General features: G+C 39.1%; 1 protein-coding gene across 1 annotated transcript in view; it reads right to left on the bottom strand.

The window, feature by feature from the left end:
* Positions 1-21,026, bottom strand: part of UNC79 (unc-79 homolog, NALCN channel complex subunit) — a 115,552-nt gene that overhangs the window by 74,951 nt on the left and 19,575 nt on the right. The window contains 17 exon segments of the mRNA XM_050897263.1: positions 374-522; positions 607-686; positions 1,098-1,239; positions 2,641-2,868; positions 3,473-3,694; positions 4,930-5,070; positions 6,289-6,412; positions 7,315-7,505; positions 9,449-9,679; positions 12,089-12,260; positions 12,595-12,824; positions 13,879-13,907; positions 15,183-15,223; positions 16,374-16,462; positions 18,305-18,369; positions 19,935-20,064; positions 20,709-20,764. Of these exon segments, the coding sequence (XP_050753220.1) occupies positions 374-522; positions 607-686; positions 1,098-1,239; positions 2,641-2,868; positions 3,473-3,694; positions 4,930-5,070; positions 6,289-6,412; positions 7,315-7,505; positions 9,449-9,679; positions 12,089-12,260; positions 12,595-12,824; positions 13,879-13,907; positions 15,183-15,223; positions 16,374-16,462; positions 18,305-18,369; positions 19,935-20,064; positions 20,709-20,764 (2,320 nt within the window).

Raw genomic sequence — 21,026 nt, 5'->3', positions numbered from 1 at the left:
AGCTTTAATGCTAAAGCCCTATAAACTGTATGCCTGCCTCTACATCATCCTTTATTTTATTTTGTAGAGTCAAGGAAGATACCTCAGTCTCAGACAATGCTATTATTCAATATAAGAAACTCTGACTTACTGCAAAACAAGTGGTGCATGACAGAATAGCCATGATGGACAATGCAGGGTACCTTGGTTTCATTTGCAACTTCTTAATTAGCCTGTGCAATGTGCCCTTATACAGATACTTAACCTTTCCACACTTCCCTACAACCCTTTCTTAATTTTCCATACTAAACCTGCAAATTCTTTGATGTCAACAATGAATGTATAGTTGGAGAACCAATGAAGTATGAAGACAAAATGTGTGATAAAAACCTACCTTGCAATCAGCATGTGATCTTGAATATAGGCAAGAAATTGCGGATGGTCCTTTCTTGCTATATACAGGCATTCCCCATGAAGACACAGGATCTTCAGACAGTTCAGCATGTTAAAAAGAATGTCTGGTTCTTCAAACCTTGACATTTCCTGTGTAAGCAGATGTACTACTCTCAACGCAATGACACCACTTAACCAAAAATTCAAACTAAACAAACAAGTAATCACTGTTACCTGCAATATAGTGTATATGAGCTTCAAGGTAACTGGAAGTTGCTGATAACAAAATTTTCTTTCTGTGTCATTCTTTATCACTGTTAAAAATGTAAGTTACATAAAACTTTGTTAAAGTTCTCTCATCTATGGATTCAAAATGAAACTAAAGAATGTCAAAGTGATGAGAGAGAAATTAATTCTATCCACAGTAACCCTGCAGTCAGTAAAGTTACAACAGCACAGAACTTGGCATGTAATGTTTTTGCTACTTTATATGTTCAAAAAGCCAAGAGTTCTTCTAACACTTTTGAGAGACAGTCACACTTGCTATCAACATAAATACAGCCTTCTTATTTAATTAATATGTTGAAAGAATTAAATACATGAGAAAAAAGTGACTGTGCATTGTTGGACTTGAAAGACTGCTTCAGAACTTTGTATTCTACATGAGTAGAAGCGTTTCATTTAAAGCCTTACCAAAATACTCAACCTTCTCACCCTCCACCTACCAGCATTTTCTGCGGTCTCTGTGTGATTTCCTGGGTTTTCTCCATGTTTTGGTGCTGATTTGTCTTCCTCTTCTCCTTCAGTTCCTATAATAAACTCAGGTCTAGTATACAGAAGACTATCCTCGAGGTTATCTGTGGACTCCTTTAAGAATACAATAAGTTAAATTCGTTTCTTGATGTTATCTCAATACATGAGGCCATATCCTGCTGTTTAAGTTACATTTGCTGTGATAAACTGAGCTCGAATGAGGCAGACGCTGTCTAGTTCCATGGACACTTGTGCATTCAAATCACCTGCATATCTAAAATTCTGCATCAGCAAATGCATACCAACAAGAAGACTATGTTTCAAACATGAATTTAAGTGATACCACTTTACAGAAACTGTATATCCATATTGGAGTTGAGGTGGATCCAATCACAGGGCCATGGTTTCACCAAACTTGTCATCCTTGCCTCAGGAGTAACAGACAGGAGCAGGGCGTGTTTCCTACACTACTGTAGAGTTACAGGCTTAGAGGCAGGAGCTACCTCAATCACTTTTACGTTGAAAAAAGGACCAGGCTGGAGTTACTTCTACCTGGGGCCAGGAGCTCAGATTACAGGTTGCCATTGTGACCTTTATGTTATAAATCACAAGGTGGATCCTAGAAATGGTACCGAGCCCCAGCACTCAAGACTTCACCATTTGCTACTTTTCAGTTGAGGTGAGAATCTGAACTGAAAGGGCATGAGATGATTTTTCTAGCACAAGTTACTGAATACCACGTGCACAACACCTACTATTAGCATACACATCCAAATGGAATTCTGAAACTTTTACACATCAAAAGGCATCACTATGCCCACCACCGAAAAAAAATCCTGCCACTACCATGCCACAGCAAATGAGCACTTAGAATAAGGGGAACGATGCAGTCTTCTGAACTATCAGATGGAACAGTTACACATAACAGACATAGAGCTTAAAATAAATTCATCACACCACAGGTAATGCTTCAATTCTTCTGCAAAGCTACAGAGGACTTTAATGATGACTAGCAATTGGAGAGTACATATCTGTGTCTGATAAAGTTGGATACTCAGCCTGAAGTATATTCTGTTTTTCAACAGTGCTCAGCATTTTCAACAATCAAACACCAACTAAGCCTTGCTCACTTGACAACTGATTCACTCAAAATCATTAATCATTTCAAAATATCCACTCTTAGCTTTTAAAAGAAGATGAAAAGCACTAAGTATTAACATTTCACATTTTATTTAAGACACAGTAACATAGGAGTGTCCTTCCAAAGTGAAAGAGCACTTCAGTGTTGATGGGGGAAGAGTTCATACTGGATGAATCTTGTCATCTTCCCTGGGTTCTCCGAATCAACTAAAACTTAGGAAGTTTTACAGTTCAATGGCATTTTGCTTTAACTTCCCAAATCCTCCATGCCAAAGGTCAACACGGCTTTGCTCCCTTGTGAACAACGTCATGAAAACAAAGAAGAAGAGGAGTTTCAGCACACCAAAAATATAGGCCCTTTTCTGCTCTACTTACCACAAGCCTGATTTCTTCTTTTGGAGCAAGCTGTTCCAGCAGCTCAAAACCCAGCTGGTAACACAGAATGCTGGACTGACACAGACCACATTCAACTGCTTTTTCATCTTTCTGACAGGTGTGAGAACCACCCCAGGGTGCCTGGAACACATTGTTTATGATGGATATTATATCTTTTGAAATGCTGTTCTCTAAGCCCAAAGTGACACCATCATCCTGGAGTTCCATCTGAAATAGAGTGAAAAAAGTAAGGATTTATTATTTATTTAAAAGCCAGAGCACTAACTATTCTGCCTCTTCCTACATTTCTGCTAGTGTTATATCACAGTGCTGGGAAGAGTTTGAGATAAACTGGAACTCACAATTTTAAATTGCCACTGGCGTTGAGGCCCAAGCTCGAACAGCTACAGTAAATAGACAATTTCAAACACAGGATCCATGAATTTTACCTGGAGACAGTTATCCAAAACACTTGGCCTTGGATTCACAATGTGCAAATTTAGCTATCCAAAAATTATGCATCTAATCTAAGCCTATCAACAAGCCTCTGCTTCTAGTCTGTAGAAATAAACATATCTCCAAGGAGAAGTTCCTTTCACTCATACAAGCTATCTAACATCAATGTGGAGGTACAGAACTTCTCTTCATTGAACATGAACCTGTAACTCCTATATGGGTCAAGGCAGATGACACCTGTAGAGGGATTTAAATGTCTCATACTTCATGCCAGTCCCTTAGCAGAAAGGGACTCAATACAAGATTAAAGGAGAGCCAAAAGCGACTACAGAACTTTAGTGTCCCCTCAATGTGGGTGTTTTTCTTCTGCAAGTACCTGCTTCAAGATGAGATCAAACATCAGAATGAAGCAATTAAGATTCATTTCATCATCTTCACAGTCAAAATCAATTGTCTTTCCACTGGGGTGTCCAAAGTTCTTGAAAGGGCTGTGAAAAGGACTATGTATTGGACTCCGAAATGGGCTCTGGAAGGGGCTTGGAAAAGGACTCAGCATGTTGTGCTGAACTCTGCGCCCAGGGTCAGAAGCAACGCTTACCTAAGACATAAAGAATCAACATGTCCAAATGACCGTTACGCATTTAAGCAATCTCATTCTATATGAAACCGCAGAAAATGGCAAGAACTTTGACAGCCTTACTATTCCCTTCTGTAGCTTTTTTGCAAAATCTACACGTGTCCCTTAATGCCATTAAATGATAAAATATGATAGAAGTACAGGAATCATATTCTGCACAGATGTATACATTCTCTTAAGCTAAGTGGCTGACATCCATTATCTTACTCCTGCTAAGGAGGAATTTTAATATCATAAACCAAACAGAAAATTGGCGCAGGCAGTAAAGCAGCCATCAGTTTACAATGATCCGCTCCATGATCCAGGGACACGAACTTCGATAGTCAGAGGCTATCTCAAGAGACCAGTGTAACTAAGGCTATACCAAGGATACTGGTAGCTGGAAATGAACTAGACACAACGGTAACAAGATGTGCATGTCTGCATTGATTTATGTCCGCACCACAGTAGGCCACCTAAAACATCCTGAGAACCTCTAAGTGTTGCAGGGAGATACACAGTTAGATGACACATTAGGTCTATTTTTAGGCCAGCTATGGTCTGAAAGACCAGATAGTAAGTTTGTCCATTTTTTCTGCTTAGTTTAGAAGTGGTCACGGGCTAGGTGTGGGAGTGCTCTCTGCGCAGCTACATCAGAAGACAGGCAGACCACATGTAAGGAATCATCAACTGCCTAGATGCTATAGTTCCTTAAATCTAAGGATGTGACCTTTCAAGCACTCTTGTTCCTGCTGTCCTTGAAGCACTTCATCCAAGACTACCAGGAAAAAATAAATTCTGCTCTGTCACCCTTCCAAAACATACCCAGGCCCACCAAATTTGTACTAGAATACAAAAGCTCATTCTGGGTGACCAGTTGTCCATAACAACTTGTTGATGGCTATTAATAGAGGGTGCAGAGAATGAAAATGGTTGGAAAAGATACCAAGAACACTCCAGACGTATCCCAAACAAACCAGTTCACTAAGGAAAAACTGCACAGTTTTTCTGCAGTTCCTATCTGCATTATCTTTACACTGACTATGTGACAGAGTGGTATTAATTGAAGAAGTCATGCCAATTTTCTTGCATTTTCAAAATTTATAGTGTTTCCAATCAAATGCTGCCATACTGAAAGATGACTTTTCAGTTCTTCACATGCATTGTATTAGGAAAACTGTTCTAAGCAAAAAATAAGCAGGATAAATAACAGTTACCCTCCGAGCTGCAAGATTTCCTGCCAGTTCACTGACTCTTGATTTTCTTTGATTTGCTAACTCTTTTACAGAATTAACTCCATCAGAAAACATGCTGATTAGTAACTGAAGAGGAACAACAATGTCTAGTTCAGATAACACCTGAGGAAAGACAATAAACAAAAAAGCATGAGTGTCAAGTTTGATCAAAAATGCCAGCTACTTTATAAGCACCTTTATCATATGATCCTCAGTTCAGCAAGTTCCACGCATTTTATTTTGGGATTCAATGAGGTGAGCTGCAAGCTTAGATTTCTGTTAGAATCAGGGCAAAAGAGAATTGGCAAAAAAGGGTATTTTCAAAATATTTGTTGGCATCTGCTTGGTGCACCTTGAGATCAGTTTTATGCACAAACACACAGGGATGTGAGGTTGTTCCACAAAAATATTTCTGTAAACCAAAAGTATTACCAATACTTGGATGAATACCTATTTACTGTACTTAGTATTACTTAAAACTGAATTCCTGTATTTATTGTAAGAATCCAGTCAGAATGGTAGCCTACAGGTGCCAACATAGTGACAGGATGGTTATCTGCAAATCACTGAGGGAACATTCATCATCTATTTTGTCACCAACACTCAGACAAATATGAGCTCATTTGTACTTGTCATTAACTGTTATTAGGTCAAGAAAAATCTAAAAACTCATACTTTACTTGAAAACTCTGTATACCTGAAAATTGCTACAGTCATCAGGTAAATTGGTCTTTGCAGAGGCTTAACCAAAATAACTCTCAGCAGAAAAGAAGCGATAATGAAGAATACAGGTATTATTCTGAAGTGCTGTGGAAAATTTTATACCCTTTTGAATTCACTGCCCCCAGCTGACATGATTGTCCCTGTAGCTTTTGAATATGAACACTGGGTGAATGCCAGCTTTGTGGGCAAATAATAGCACAAAAGCAGCAGAAAGCTTGATGGGTACAGAGCTAGTCTAATCCCGTTCTTCATATGTGGGAACAACTACAGCTGTTTCTGGAATCTGGAATTAATTTTGGAATCTACAGACCAAATTCTGTGGAGACTAAAAACTACCGCTGGCAAAAAGAAGTCAGACAGCTGAATGGCCCTAAAGACACAACTGACATTCAAAGGTAAAAGGAATTTCCAAGCTTCCATTACATTGCCGATGATGGACTAGTAACATAAAGCTTCCCGGGATCTATCTACCAACCATCGTTACACTGGGGCTAAGCAAAGGGCAGAAAGGTTCCATGATCCTTGGAAAAGCGGCTTCTTTTTTTTTTTCCCCTCTTTTTTTTTCTTTTCCAAAATCATAAGCTGCTTCAGCATGACTCATCAAGAGAGGACACTTACATGCAGCCAAAGCAACGCTTGCTCTTGCACAGAGGATGGATACCCTGTGAATCGACAGCTAATGAAGCCAAACATCTCCTCCATGGAGAAAGGGAGAGGGCAAAGTTCAGTGTCAAACATTTTGCTGAAAAGTAAAACAAATATATAGCATCACTGAGTTACCATGGCATACACTGTGTGAGATATAACAGAAAACTGGTAGAAAGGCAATCTCACTACCAGCACTGATGATGCTTCTGTAATCTTACTTGCACCCTCAACCTCCACAGGAGTTGAGCTAGGTTGCTGATATCACCTGTCCTGACTGCAGAAGGTCATCTCTGAATTTGGCGATGCACCTTAAGAATTTACATCACATCTCATATCATGCCCAGTTTCATTTGATAGCAATATCTTTTTCAACATCCAATGTAAAAATTGGAAAATTTCTCATTTCACCACTCCTCCACTATTCCATGTTTACACTAAAAAAGTTTACATCAATACCTACAAATATAAACTTACAGTCAGTTTCAGAGCCTCTTCATCAGTTAAAAAGGCAATGTGAAGTTTTATTCTCAAAGGCATACACCAGACATGAAATTATGACTCAGCCACCATTTTCATTCTGGTGTTTTCTTTGCTCAATGGGGGAAGATATTAGCCAAATCAATACAAATCATCACTCTTTCAGTGCCAGCTCTACTAATCCCCACCATTTTTCATCAACAGCTGGCCAGGAGGAGAAAGATGCTTCTTCTACCATGTTGCAGGAAGGCACTGAAAATGTGCCTTGCTCACAGCAAAGAAGCATCCATGTAGTTGGCTCTTGATACAGGTTCGAGGATATCAGGAGCAATAAAAGGAAACTTTACCAAAGCTTAAGTGCTTTAGTCTAAATATAAGTTATAAAAAATTCAGAAGCATTCACTCGCTACTGTGGATTGCACACAGGCATTTTTATTTGTTGTCACCACCTTATTATGCTAAAACCCTCAACAATCAACATATGCAATGATAGAATGGTTCCTACATATGTCTACATACCTCAACACTTCCCGGAACTCTTTCAGTTGATTATCAGGCACTTCCATCCTTATAGCTTCCAACCACTCCGGCATGATACATTCCCACACCGACTGGTTTATCACATTGTATGGAATCAAGCAAAGGATTCGATTCAGCCCTTCTTTTAATTGGGTGACAGCACTACACGATTTGTCCCAGTATCCACCAACCTGTGGGTATTTCCAGGAATCACACTGATGAAGAATACTTCTAGTCCCTGTAACTTGCCCAGCACCGTAAATTTGCTCAGTGTGTTGCAGCCAGGAAATGATGGGGGGTGATCATCAGTACCTTCCAGCCTGAATTTAGAATTCAGCCATGGGGATTGCATTGTTCTTTTCCTCTCTCATTTGACCCACAGTACACAAAAGCACTGTCCAAGATTTAGATGAAGTTTGGTCACTTCCAGGCCATGATGCAGAGTAACCTCTCATTGTTTACAGTTCTCAACAAGGGACAGATTTGTTTGGTCAACCTTGCACCTTCAAGTATTTGCTCTGGGCAACTTGTTACAGTGCTGGGTCTTTATGTTGGAAAACTTGGTCTGTACCAGGTGTTCTTTTGTGGTTGGTTGTTTGGGGTTTTTTTGAGGGAAGGTTGTAAGTGATGGAAGCCAAAAAATATACTTCTAACTAAATAAGTAACTGGCCTACAGAGATTAATTATTCTAACTGACCTTGGCTCACATCTGCTGTTCCTGACTAATGGCTCTAGAGATGCCTGCTGTTTTGGCAGCAACTACTGGTAATCTCAGCCAACAAACTATTTTTTCCTCCATTCATCACATCTAATTTCACGGCTGTTTGTCTTCATGTTCTAGTGAACCCTTGCAAATCTGGCAAGTTGTCTGTCTAGTCTTAAGTATGGCAGTGGGGGTAATAAAACTCAAAAAAGGGGCTGGATCCAAGACAAGAAAAAGATCCATAACAGATTACAGCATGAGGATCAGTCCTTCCTTTCCCCTTTAGCCTCAAAGCCCTGATCTCTTTTCTTCAGTTCTAATATTCAGTGCATCCATCCATCTCTCAAATTCCCTCAGCTGCCCTCCGATCTTCCCATAGCCCAGTGTATCTTCAGAGCGATGGTTCAGAGTAAGACACATACACATGCTGGTCTGCACACATACAGCAGATCCCATATATTAGGTCAGGAAAAATCCATGGATGCACACATCATCCCTGATGATGTAATATATCACATCAAGTCTTTATGGCCCTTCCTAGTCTAGCCACTTAATTTTAGGAAACAAAACCAACATGTCCTCTGGACATTTCACATAAGAGGGTCACAAAATGGAAGTCTTACAAAAGCACATGCGGTATAGTTGGCAGTGATAAATGAGGAAAAAGTCTTAAATCCCTCACGAATATAAAGTTCCTATTTTCATGCTGATGTTTCAGTTTCTATAGAGGAATACTCACATGCCTGACTTTGTTGCCTGTCTTCACTATCCAGGTTAAGTGGCGAGTTCTGCTTAATAATTAATGGACAGAAAGAAAGACTCTTTCTAGAAGCGATTCCAGCAACGGTCTCACTTAGGCACCCTGAATGACCTTCCAGATAAGTCTCTTTCTCTCCATCAGCAATAAGGCAAACCATGGCAGACTAGTCTCTTAACCGAGTCACTTAAATTAGGTATCTGAAGCTACAGGGCATCAGTATGCCCAGAGTTCCTTTCAGTTACAACTGTGCGATTTCATGAACCTTAATTCACAGCTGCAGAGATGAAGTATGCAAAGAACAGAGAAACATTAGTAAAGCAGACTAGTAAAGGACAGGCTCATATCTGGGAGCAGACAAATGATACCTTTTACTAAAGACAAGCTTGAGTGCTTCAGCAGCATAATGGAAATGTGCAGCTACCAAAAATGTACAGCATCTTTCAACCCCTATAATATTCTTCCAACCTGTCTTCATATTACTGTAAATAATCCCTGCTCTCTAACACAGTAAAACTAAAAATGCTATGAAGAGGAAAAATTCCTGAACTCCACTGCTCCCTCAACCACTGAGATTTCTTTTGCCTTGACAGATCTGGGGGAGAAATGGTCTTTATACTTAAGACTTTAATCTCTGTGGCAAATAAAGGAACCTTCCGATAAATTATTCTTACCTTGGCAAACTCCATTGGTTTAGGAAGAAGGCACATAACCATGACATCAAACCGGACATCACAAACAGTCTTCAACCACTTAGTAACAAACTGGGGTTTGAGCTTTTCAACCAGGCTACCAACTTCATCATCCATCATGTAAGCTGTAGAGTGAAACCACTGGAATACCATGCTAACCAGCCTTGCTAAACTCTCTGTGGGTGTATTCTCACTGGGAGTGCAAAGGCTCACCTGGAAGACAGAAACACAAATCAAGTTTCATTTCTAGAATTAAAGGTGCAAATTGTTTGTCTACTATATTTTGCATATTCTCAGAGATACGAGGATGCAGATTACATAGAAGACAAATAAGCTGATCAGTTTTAAGTAGAGTTTGGCACAGGACAATTGACGAAACATTTCCAAACCAGAAAATAACAATAAGAGGGAAAAAAAAAACAAGCACTGAATTTTTTGTTTCTTAGTTTCAACACTGAAAATATCAATACAGAATGCTTTGACAAGCTGAAAGATGTTGGTGTGAACTTTAAAATGACTTTTCATTTCAAAAGGTAATGTAATGCCTGGTAAAATATATGATACACATACACACATACATAAAATGTACAAGATAAAAAGACAAACCAAATGAAGAGTTTCAAAAAGTCTGGAAGAAGATGTCTACTTATTATATTAAGTGATTTGTTTTGCAAAAAGATTCCGATTTTGATTTTTGTCCTCATTTGGGGTGGAAATATGAGTTTTAAGTCCTCAAAAATTCTCACATAATAATTAATATTCTTCTCCCTTTCTCCAAACTCTCTCTTTCTAAAATGATGTCTGCACTGTAAAACTGTCCCAAATCTGAGACCAAGTCTGTACCCCAGTTCACAGACCAGGCACACTGCTAAGCCCTTAATTACCTGCTATTTGAGCTCTTGGTATCTTCTGGGGACAGGAGACAAAGTTTCAAGTCAGGTTGCTGCACTGAATCCAAAGAATGGAAAATAACAGATGACAGGAGATTTAGGAAGCTCCCTCAACCACCTATCAGCTGTTTGTTGCCACTTCCTAGTGAAAGCTGTACTCTCAGCACCTGGCAACCTGAAACCAGTGACTGCTGCCTTGCAGTAAGTGAATAAAGGAGAAACATTCATGTCATTTCTGGGGAAACAGCTGACAGCACTGCTTCCCAGAGAAGACCTGAAACCCATCTTACAAGTGCTTTTCCTCCATGTTTTTTCTTGGGATGAGGCAGCTAACAACACCCTTGCCAATTCAAAGTACAGTCTTCGTTGTTCTACTTCATTGCAGGTTGAAGTTAAGGTGTTTGCTTCCTGGTGCTTGTCTCAGTTGAGTGCTAACTCAAAGGCAGTATCAGCTGGCAGCCTTTTTAATAAGAACTCTTGAGCTCTGTCCAGTTTCTAGATGAAAGGTATTCTTTTTACAAAAAAAAAAAAAAAAAAAACAGCAACCCACTATTTCTCACAATCTGTGCTGTCATCTCTGCCAATACTCACCACAGAGAGATCAAGAGATTTTGTAAGAATAGAAGTCAGTGAGCTCCCCCTCCCTACCATAGAAACACAGACTCTCAATGTCAAGGATGAGGCATGTACAGTGTAACAAAACCTGATCTGTTCTCAATTCAAGTCTACTTCTGGAAACGTACGCCTTCAGTCTTTACAAAACATCATTTGAAACAGAATAGATGAATATGGCACAATAAAAAAAATTTAAAAAATAATAAAAGGCTTTAAGTCTAAAACATGTTAAACAATAAAACCCAGAAGATATCAGGAGAATATAAAGTTTAATCATGTAGTCACTTGAAACAGCAGAGCAGCTTTGTTGCCATTATGGGATTCTAGACCTGCCACCCTGCTGTCCCTATCTCTGTTTAGATGACGGATGAGGGGTCCTACTATACCCCACTTGTCACTGGGTGACTGAGAAGGAGAGAGCCTGAGAGCTCAAGGTGAATTGGAAAGAGCCTGAGAAGGAGAATTCTCCTTAAGGAGAATTGCAGAATCCAATTTCTGAGGATCTATCAGGCTCCAGCCTGGCCTGCTCACAAACTATCCAGCAGCAGCCCTGCTATTTTGGAATAATCTCTGCTAGCTATTGTGAGGCTTAGAGCCAGCAGGGCTTCATTCCGTCAACCCACACCAGGTGAATTAGCTAGAGTACAATGACTGGGACTGATCCAGCTAGACCAATCTGAAGGCAGGAAGGAAAAGCAGCCCACTAAGACTCCTCGAGCCTATTCAGAGGTAAGAGAGAAAGCTGAGCTTGCAGAGAGTGATGTTGAAAGATGGAAGGTGAAAGATAGAACTTTAGGGGATTGCCTTTTAAGGTTAAAATAATCACACTCAGCAGGGGGCACTTGTGAGCAGAAGATGACGGCACATAGAAAGTCAATAAAACAGAGAGTGAATAATTCTGTTATACACTCTATACAGGATTCAGACGCAGTCAGCAACTCCACCCAAACTAGTTCTGAAATCTCCAAGTCTGACAGCTTCACAGAACTCCTTTGTTTTGCTTACAAATCAGAAAAGTATCCAACTAAAGCCAAGAAGTGGAAAAAAGAGATAAAATTGAGGCTTCAGAAAGAAAAGGAGAAGAGAGGAATGAGAGAAGAGAGCAAGAATTTCTCACCAAGAACCAGATTCCAAACTGGCTCAGGAGGCGTTGGTCATGCTTGTCATCATCTTTATTATCAAAGTCTGTGTTGTCCAGGGAGTGATGGGAAGAAGAGAGGCCCATCTGTCTCCTGCGGTTGAGTTCATGCTCCCTCTGCTCAGCATGAAACTCTGCTTCCTTCAGCAAGCTATAAAACAAGCTTGTGGTCAGTGAATGCAGCTTTCCTGCACTGGATACAGGTATCTGATCAAGAATAACTAGAGATTAGGGCATCTGATGTCATCATTTTCCTGAGAACAGTAATAAAACAACATCAAATTCTAGGATTCAAGGCTGACTTCTTCCATGAGGACAACACTCACAGCTGATCGGCACTCTGCTAAGGCAGCAGGAGTTTGGCACCCCTGCTCTGAACTTATCCTGGTGAAACTAAAATCAACTTGCACAAGATTGGCAGGCAGTATTTACATGAAAGGCTGATCCTGCTATACATACTGATGTCTCATAAGCTGCCATATTACCTGATCACAGCTTCCACAGTACACACAAGTTCCTCTGCCCCACACTCCCGGGTATTGATAGGGGGTGGCGAGGTCTGATAAAGATGGGTTTCTGCGGCTGCCCCAACTTCACTGCTGTGATGATTCGAATGGCATCTTTTGCAATAGCGCACTGGCCTGTTGCCATGGCGGCCACAGCAGCCTGCTGAGAAGCACGTGACAACAGCTCTTCTGACATGTGAACTACAGTTCTGGAAAATAAAAAAGATTTTATCAGGCCACAAGTATCAGGAAGTGGAACTGAAAAGAGGGATGAGAGCCAGCACTGGGGAACTGGCTCAAGTGTTGGTCATTTCCAAAAATCACTACATATAAGCGCAACTGTGTGCAAACTCCTGATGCCAAGTGCCACTGAACTTCCAGAAAGATGAGCTCAAGCCTAAATGCTGGGCCTGGACTTAAATGTCATGGTTGCTCTTCTTTTGGAGCAGACCAAACCAACATTTAAGTCATCAACATCAACTTCTGGCTTAGAGCAATCTCTGAAATTTACAGTAGTTCTCTTAAACCCTGCTTATACTTCAGAATGTCTTTTTAAGTTACGTGTAGCAACAGGCATATCCTTAGGAGTGTAATCAATGGTGCCACATCAGTTTATGCTATGTAAGGATCTGCCTTATCATAGGTAACCGTCCAAGCCTCCGAAATATGTGCTACCTTTATTTTTGCCACCTCGTAATCCGGCCCAACATAAAAGCTTTCTTTACCACATAAGATCTAAAATATGTTATACACTGTATTCTTCATTATTAAAATGTTGTTAAAACACACTAGCTGGTATGTATTGCAAGCAGATTCTTTCTGTCAGCAATCTTTGTAGAGCCAAGCACTCAAGACTTTCAGTCCATATATTTCTAAAAATATATAGTTTACAGTAGGATTTTTGTCCAATTTAGGATTAATCCAAGACTTCAAGTAGATGAGAAGATATAAATACTTAGATTTAAAATTAATCTCTTGCTCTATCCTCTTCATAAGCAGAGTTATAGAATAAAAACTGAGCTCAACTGTATAATTGAATTGCTTGACTAATTGCCACTTCAACAAAAATCTACAACTCAAACATCAGCAGTTTTAAAAAAAAAAAAACCCTCCTGCTGAATCATTCCCATCCACCAACAAATGCATTCATGGATAAATTGTGAAAATTTGGAATGGTACAAAAAAGAACGCACCACATAGTAATGGAATGACACTATACACAACATCAAATCATGCCCCATCACACAAATGACTGAATCTTACCTTCTTCTGACATATAGCAGAAATTTCAGCTGTAAGGGGAAGGCATACAAAACATCAACACAGAATGACGATCCCTCTGTTTTACTATGGCAGCCATGGGAAAATGGACTTGCTGCAAGGAAGTCTCTGAGGCTAAACTTGTGTTTCCAGATATTATTGAAACCTCTAAGCCGGTTGGACTGCATGACGTAGGACACTGTATGCTTAGGCCTACTGCCTATTTCTACACTGAAATGGAAGAACAGCCTTGGTGCATTGAGTGTGGTATGCTCTGCATCCCATCCACCTTCTGCCTATGCTTCTGCCTCACGGACAGACTTGTAAAAGTACACTGTAGGCACACTACTGTGGCATGCTGTAGGAGACATGGCTCAGATGTGCCTACACTGCCTGTGAAAGCTCGCATGATGAAAGATTAGTGAATATGGATGAACAACATAAAAGCAGTCACTGTCTGTGGCCTGTATCTCCATAGCAAAATGTCTGCAGATTCAACCTGTAAGCAGTAGCTATTCAGTCTGTTGCCCTGGCAACATCTGATTCAGTAAATATAAGTGGCTGAGTAAAAGGAAGTACTTCCCTTAAGTAAATAAAACATTCTTAATTTGGATTAGATTTCAACTAAAAGGAGACAGCAAAAAAATCTCCACTGCCAAAGAATTTTCAGTTTGCAGAACAAAGAGAGAGGCAGTGTCTTTGTTCTGTCCTTGAAAGGGTTATTTTAGAGAATATGTGACTGTCCTTATAAACTCAGGAAATTCTGATTAGTCTATCAACAAGCTTTGTCTGCATTCTGGTAGATAATAAAATATCAGGCTCTCTCACTAGCCGAAGGACAATGATTGGATCAATGACTGGATCATTGAAAAATATTTTACATCCTTTTCTGATATCCTTTACAGCCTTCTGTTCATAGAATAGATTTTCAGAAGATTTAAGAGCTTTCAAATCAGACCCAGGTTACTGGAAGAACTAGTCCCTTTTTTTGGACACTGGTGTGGGACACAAATACTTTTAAACAACTTGGCCCCAACTGTGGATGCTTCAAGAGTTGAAAATCTGTTCAATTATCTCTGTTTCCTCACACATAAAGAGTTGCATACTATTTCAGATAGAGGATTAGCCAATTTTTCATAGTACTTTAAGGACATTAAGCAGTATTAAGTACAAGCTACTTTAAAATTCTAAAAAATTCCTTTAGAATAGAGTGCAGCATTTCAAGTACTACAGCATGCAGAAATATCAGTAAGCACAGGGTTGTACAATTATGATTACTTTGTACCTACCCTTAAAATACTTCTTACCTTGTGGTAGAAGAACATCAATCAACCATTCACTGTGATCCCTATAAAAATTGTATATCTAATTAGCTTTCCATTTTTTATTTATAGATGCATTTATTTTTGCACAGAGGAAATTTATCTAAATTAATGTGGTAGGACTGACATTATTCTGAAGCTGCTTTTTTACAAATGTAGTTTTATAAATTGCAGGCTGCTTTACATTACCTCTTTTTGTTGTGCCTGTCTTATTGCAAATTACCACTTTGCTGATGTTGGTCTACCATGTTCAAGGCTTTCAAAAAATTACTTTTAAGACATAAATTTATCAAATTAAAACAGTGTGTGCTCTGAAAGGCTGATGGCTAAGAAATGATAGTGAAGAATAACAGACGAACATAGAAAAAAAATGTACCAGTACCGTTTTCTGTGAGTCTCCTTAGAAGCTATGCTTCTACCAAATTCAATTACTTTTTCCTGCAGCTTTAAATCAATGATGACTTAAAAATCTAAGGCAAGATATAATTGCTTTTCCTACAGCTAGTGTGATATAAATGTGTCTTAAACTGGGGAGGAAAAAAAAAAAAAACATGTAGCTTCTGAACTACCTGTAACCCTGTCCATTTGAACTAATGACTGGAACTCCCCATAAGTATTAGTAGATCTTGTAAAGCAATGCAAATCATATTAGCAATTTAAAAAAAAAAAAAAAAAAAAAGTGAGGTTGATTCATCTCAGGCTATATTCCTTCCAGATACTGGCCAAGCCTGGACCAATTTCAATTCTTTACTCTGCTGCTTCACAGTATACCCTAGAAAATAATTTGAAATACATGTTACAGAAAACTAATGAAGTCTCTGTGAAAGAGCTTTCATTGTAATGTCCTGCTTTTAATGACAACTAAAGGATGAGGACAAAAAACGTTTCGTAAGCAAAAGCTTGTACATTAACGAGGTTCCCCATCCCACAGTATCTACTCATTCAGAGACCTTAACTTTAAAATTCAGTACTGTTCACACTAAATGCAAATGCTGATCATGTGGGGTAAATTTCTGTAATCCTTATACATACTGAGTGGCAGTGTGCTCCACGTATTTCAACAGCATTACCTATATAAATTATATGCTAATCATACTGAAATAAAGCATAACTCCAGAGTTCTGAACTCTGGAGTCTGACTATACCTGATCATTTTCCAGCTCTTAGTTTACCTACCCTGCAATTCTCTGGCTGCATTCTTCACAAAGATATAGGGGAGGTGGCTTATCACCCAAAGCCACAGACAAGGACGGGTCAATGCACATCTGAAACACACAGAAGGAAAAGAATTAACGCAGCTGTTCATTGAAGCTCACTGAAAAAGTTCAACACATTAATACTAGGACATACAATATAACACAGCTTTGATATGTGTTGAGAGCATTTAGTATTCTGAAAGATGGTATTCAGTATCTGGCAGTACAGGATCTCAAATTGTTTCTAAGAGAAGGATGTAACTGAAAATGAGAGCCTATGGGAAGAGAACAGGACATATTTCAATATCAGTATTAGCACTCTCTGAAAGACAAGTATATTTTATATTACACAGTTACATTGCATAATCATGACAGACTTACTTTTTATTTTTTTCCAAAGAGATAGTCACTTAGGGGATCCATTGCTTAGGACAAGGTAATGTAAAAGTCTAGATTTTTCTCTCAGTAACACCTCTTCCAGCAAAAGCTAATTTTCAGTCATCATAGTTGTTAACTATACAGCACAACTCCACTGACAGAGCGAAGACTATGGACCCACAGTTCCCTTGGCACCATGGGTCCAAACTTTGTCTTGCATTAGCTTTTATCCTTCCACATTAGCCAGTTACAGAAAACAGTTACAGTTAACAGCCAGTTACATACACAGTTGTTGAAGTGTTTTGCACTATTTAAGGAAAAGCTGAACAATAGTAGGCATACACAATATCTTAACCACTTAAATCAAAACATTTCTTACTCCATCCAAGTGCAAGATCTTATTTACAAAGACAAATGCCTCTTTGAATATTTCTCATCTTTGTTAACCAAATTTACTTTCATCTATCCAAGAGACAACAGGCTACACTTTTCGGAGTGATGACTGACCAAGACTGGTTCTGTCAAAGTTAACCTAAGAGATTATTCAAAAATATTCAGGTATTTCATCTGCAAAGCTTGGAACTGTAAATTTCATTGATGTTTTGCTCTACTCAGTGATTAGTCTGAATCTAGTGATCACTACAACATGAAGCAACACCTTCCAGCTTTTTTTCCTATGAAAATGGATCATGGAGAATGATTGGAGTGGGCAGGAAAGTGGTCCCTTGCAGGACTTGTGAGATAGGTCTCACCATTATGCCCCATCAGTATCATAGTCTGTGGAAAAGGCTCACTGAAGAACTGTTTGACTAATGTAATTATGTTAGTATATGAACTGATGCCAGGAAAATTGGTTGTATCTACATATTTAACTAGATACAAATCTAATTAATTAGTACACCTAACTGTAGTACGCTCTGGACTCAGGATGCTGTTCTTGCCTCTGCCATCAAATTGTGCTATGATCCTGCTCAAGCCAATTTACTTTGTTACCCTACGTGTAAACAGGAAAGATATCATTCACCTCCCTCAAAGAGGGCTGTAGAAGAGGTAAGTGAAGTTTTGTTGCTATTTGCTTTAGGACACATTCCAAGCAAAGGATCACAATCAGAGTAGGTGCATTGTATGATCTCAATCAAGATACCAAGGTGAACAAGGACCTATGTAATTGACATAATGTTTCCTGTATATAGTAATACTTGTGCATATATTTACACACATATATGTGTTCAGGAAAACATTTACATGGATTAGCCAGGAGCCAGCTTAGAATTTTATAAAGTGCTCTGCAACCATTCTCATGTTTAATATCAAGACTTGGCCCACAGTAGTTGGAGGAAATATCCGATCTTGCTTTGGGCAGCCAAAGAACATATTCACAAAGTTCCGGCCCCCTTGGTCTTGACAGGCTTTGCTGTTCCCTTAGCTCCTGCTCTTGGTCACCTGCACACAACTAGAGCATATTGCTGGGGTCAAAGTGCAACCTCCCATCCCCCAGATAGTTGGGTTTGACCCCTGAAGAAATAGCAGTACCTTCACGGCTGGTTTGTTAATCGCATTATGGCATTCAATGTGCTGGCAATGAATAGGATTCCAGGCTGCAAAACCAAAACAGAGCTGATTAATGAATGGAGAAAATATATTTATATTCTTTGTGTCTAGTGGTATCAATTGAGAACAAGATCCTCTTGTACTAAGTAGTATACAAATATGAGAGAAGACCTAGCCATTCCTCAGAAAGTCTAATAATTACAATAAACAACCTAAAATATACATGCCTACTGACTTGTTTGGGATATAATTATGAAATGAAGCATGAACTCAGCAAACAAATGGAAAAAGTAAGACACAGACATCCCTACTGTAGACCCTTCCTGATTTCACCAACACCTTGAACTAATTAATTATCCTTCCACTCCAGGAGCAGGATGGTAGGAGTAGCCAAGTAAATCCAGTAACATTCCCAGGCAAAATGAAAACACAGCTATGATAAAGGAAAACTAGTCCAGCCACAGAAGGAGCCTTAGCTTTGTAATGACAAGAAGTAAACAACAAAGGTATGTTCAAGCGGCATCACTTGGATGCTATATGGGATGCCCTCAGGTCAAAATGCCATACAACTGCAGATAATACTCATCCCATTCTGGGATACATTAACAGAAAATTTATATATAGGAAAATTATTCCAGTCTACCCAGTGCTAGTAACGGTTCAGATGGAGTATCATGCTTAGTTTACAGACCTGCTTGCATGAAAGAAGTGGTGCAGAGCAGTACAAGAAGAATGATTTTTAAAAGAAGTCAAGAAAATCTATAAACCCTTCAAGGGAAGGCTTTAGAACAGATCAGACAAACGTATCAGGAACATTCAGGATGTACTTGAGTACTTGAGTTGGTCTAGGGGGTCTTCTAAGACTTCTCTTCCAATCCTTCATTTTTATTATCTAAAATGTCGCATTCTGGTCCAAAAATTTTAAAAGTGAACAAAACATATCCCATATGACACAGATTATTTGAAACAGGTTGAGACAGGCAAGCAGGAAAAGCAAGTCATGAGTTGCTGCTGGACAGTCCCCACTGTAGAAGCACAATCCCATCAGTATCACTGGGGAGTTTGGTGGACAGAGGACTTTTTGTACCATCCATCTACTCAGCTCCAGCTGCATTGCTGACTTCTTTGTCTCTCATTTTCACCCTACAGTCAACCTTGAGAACTTACCCATTATACTGACTGCACCTGACATCACCTGACTTTTTTTGACAGTAACAATCAGATAAGGAGTCTTGACAACAGCAGCAGTGATAGCAGCTGGCACAACAAAAGCAACCAAAGCAATAATTGAAAGGAACATAAGCCAGAACCCTTGTGAGGCCAAGAAGGCAGTTTCAGAGACCATTTAGAACACTATATTTCTTCTCCTGTTCTGGTTTAGTTAGTATCGGGAGTAACACAATATATTTACTAGCCATGACCACAGTTTTTATTTTTCATAACATCTTTTGGAAATACAGAGAAATGGATATTGTACATACTTATGAAAGTACCAACTTACCGAACAAAAGATTTCAAAATACATTCTAGAACTAGAAACATGTGACATTAACACACTTTTGATCATTTCCTTTATATTTATTTTGGCCTATACAAAAACAGCTGCACTGACCTGTGTACTGCAGACCTCTGTACTCGCTGATTGCCCCAGGGGGTTTTAAATTGGGCCAATAGTGAAATAACATTTGCACTGCTGGAGGTTTAACTTGAGATGGTCCATAGGCTATCACATATAGCAAATCCTAAGGAAAGATATGTACAAAATGTTTATTTTGCAAGGTAACAAAACACAATTCAATACATATCACTTGTGTTCAAAGATACCTGAACACACAAAATATATACATTTCATGCCCTACCAAACATCCTTTATATGCTCTTACAAGTAGATTACATGACTAACTTCAACAACATGTTCACAATTGGCTTCTGAGTTTGACTGGAGCATCCAACGGCTACCACCCACCCCGTATAGTGTACTAACATATAGCAAATGAAGCCTCTGTCTAGCCATGGAGCAAAGAGGTGTGATATAGATAAATAACTGGATCCAGATCAGATTCAGGCTGACAACACTCACAAATAGTCCTTGTAGAAGTTCAGTCCCACATGAACTGAGAAGATTGGTCGTTATTAAAATTTCTGCTAACTGGAGCCACAACCACATAAGTATTTAGGAAACAGAGCTCTGTTCTACAAAACATGGAGCAGCTTCTGTAAACTAAAAGTCAGAGGGACCTTCCTCTCCATTATCCAGAAGGAGCATTGGATATAAAGATCATTTATAACTTCTTGGCACACAGTCAGTTCAATTTTCAAGCCATCTGGTTTTCATTACTATCCAAACACAGTCATTTCCACAAAGTATATATGATCATAAACTTACTTTCCATACTTCTTGCTTATATTTCATGAGGCATTCCAATAATTGGCAGTGATACACTGAGAGAGAAGAGACAGTATAGACATAATACTGAAATGGAAACTCAAGTTACATAATTAGCTGATTGCCTTTGCTTTGTCCATCCAAAACTCTATACCTCATTTAATTACTTTTTATTTTAAAGGGTTTGCTGAAGAATCATTGCCCTGAGAGTCATCACAAAAGATTAGAAATTAAATATTAGTAACTTGTTTCTGTCAACGAATGCAGTAAGATAATGAGTATTATGAGTGTACAGCTTTTTGCACAGCAATGGAGATC

Source organism: Gymnogyps californianus, chromosome 5, assembly GCF_018139145.2.
Source record: "Gymnogyps californianus isolate 813 chromosome 5, ASM1813914v2, whole genome shotgun sequence".
Classification (NCBI taxonomy): domain Eukaryota; kingdom Metazoa; phylum Chordata; class Aves; order Accipitriformes; family Cathartidae; genus Gymnogyps; species Gymnogyps californianus.
Note: the sequence above shows the minus strand (reverse complement) of the source record. Positions and strands in the feature narration are given on the sequence as shown.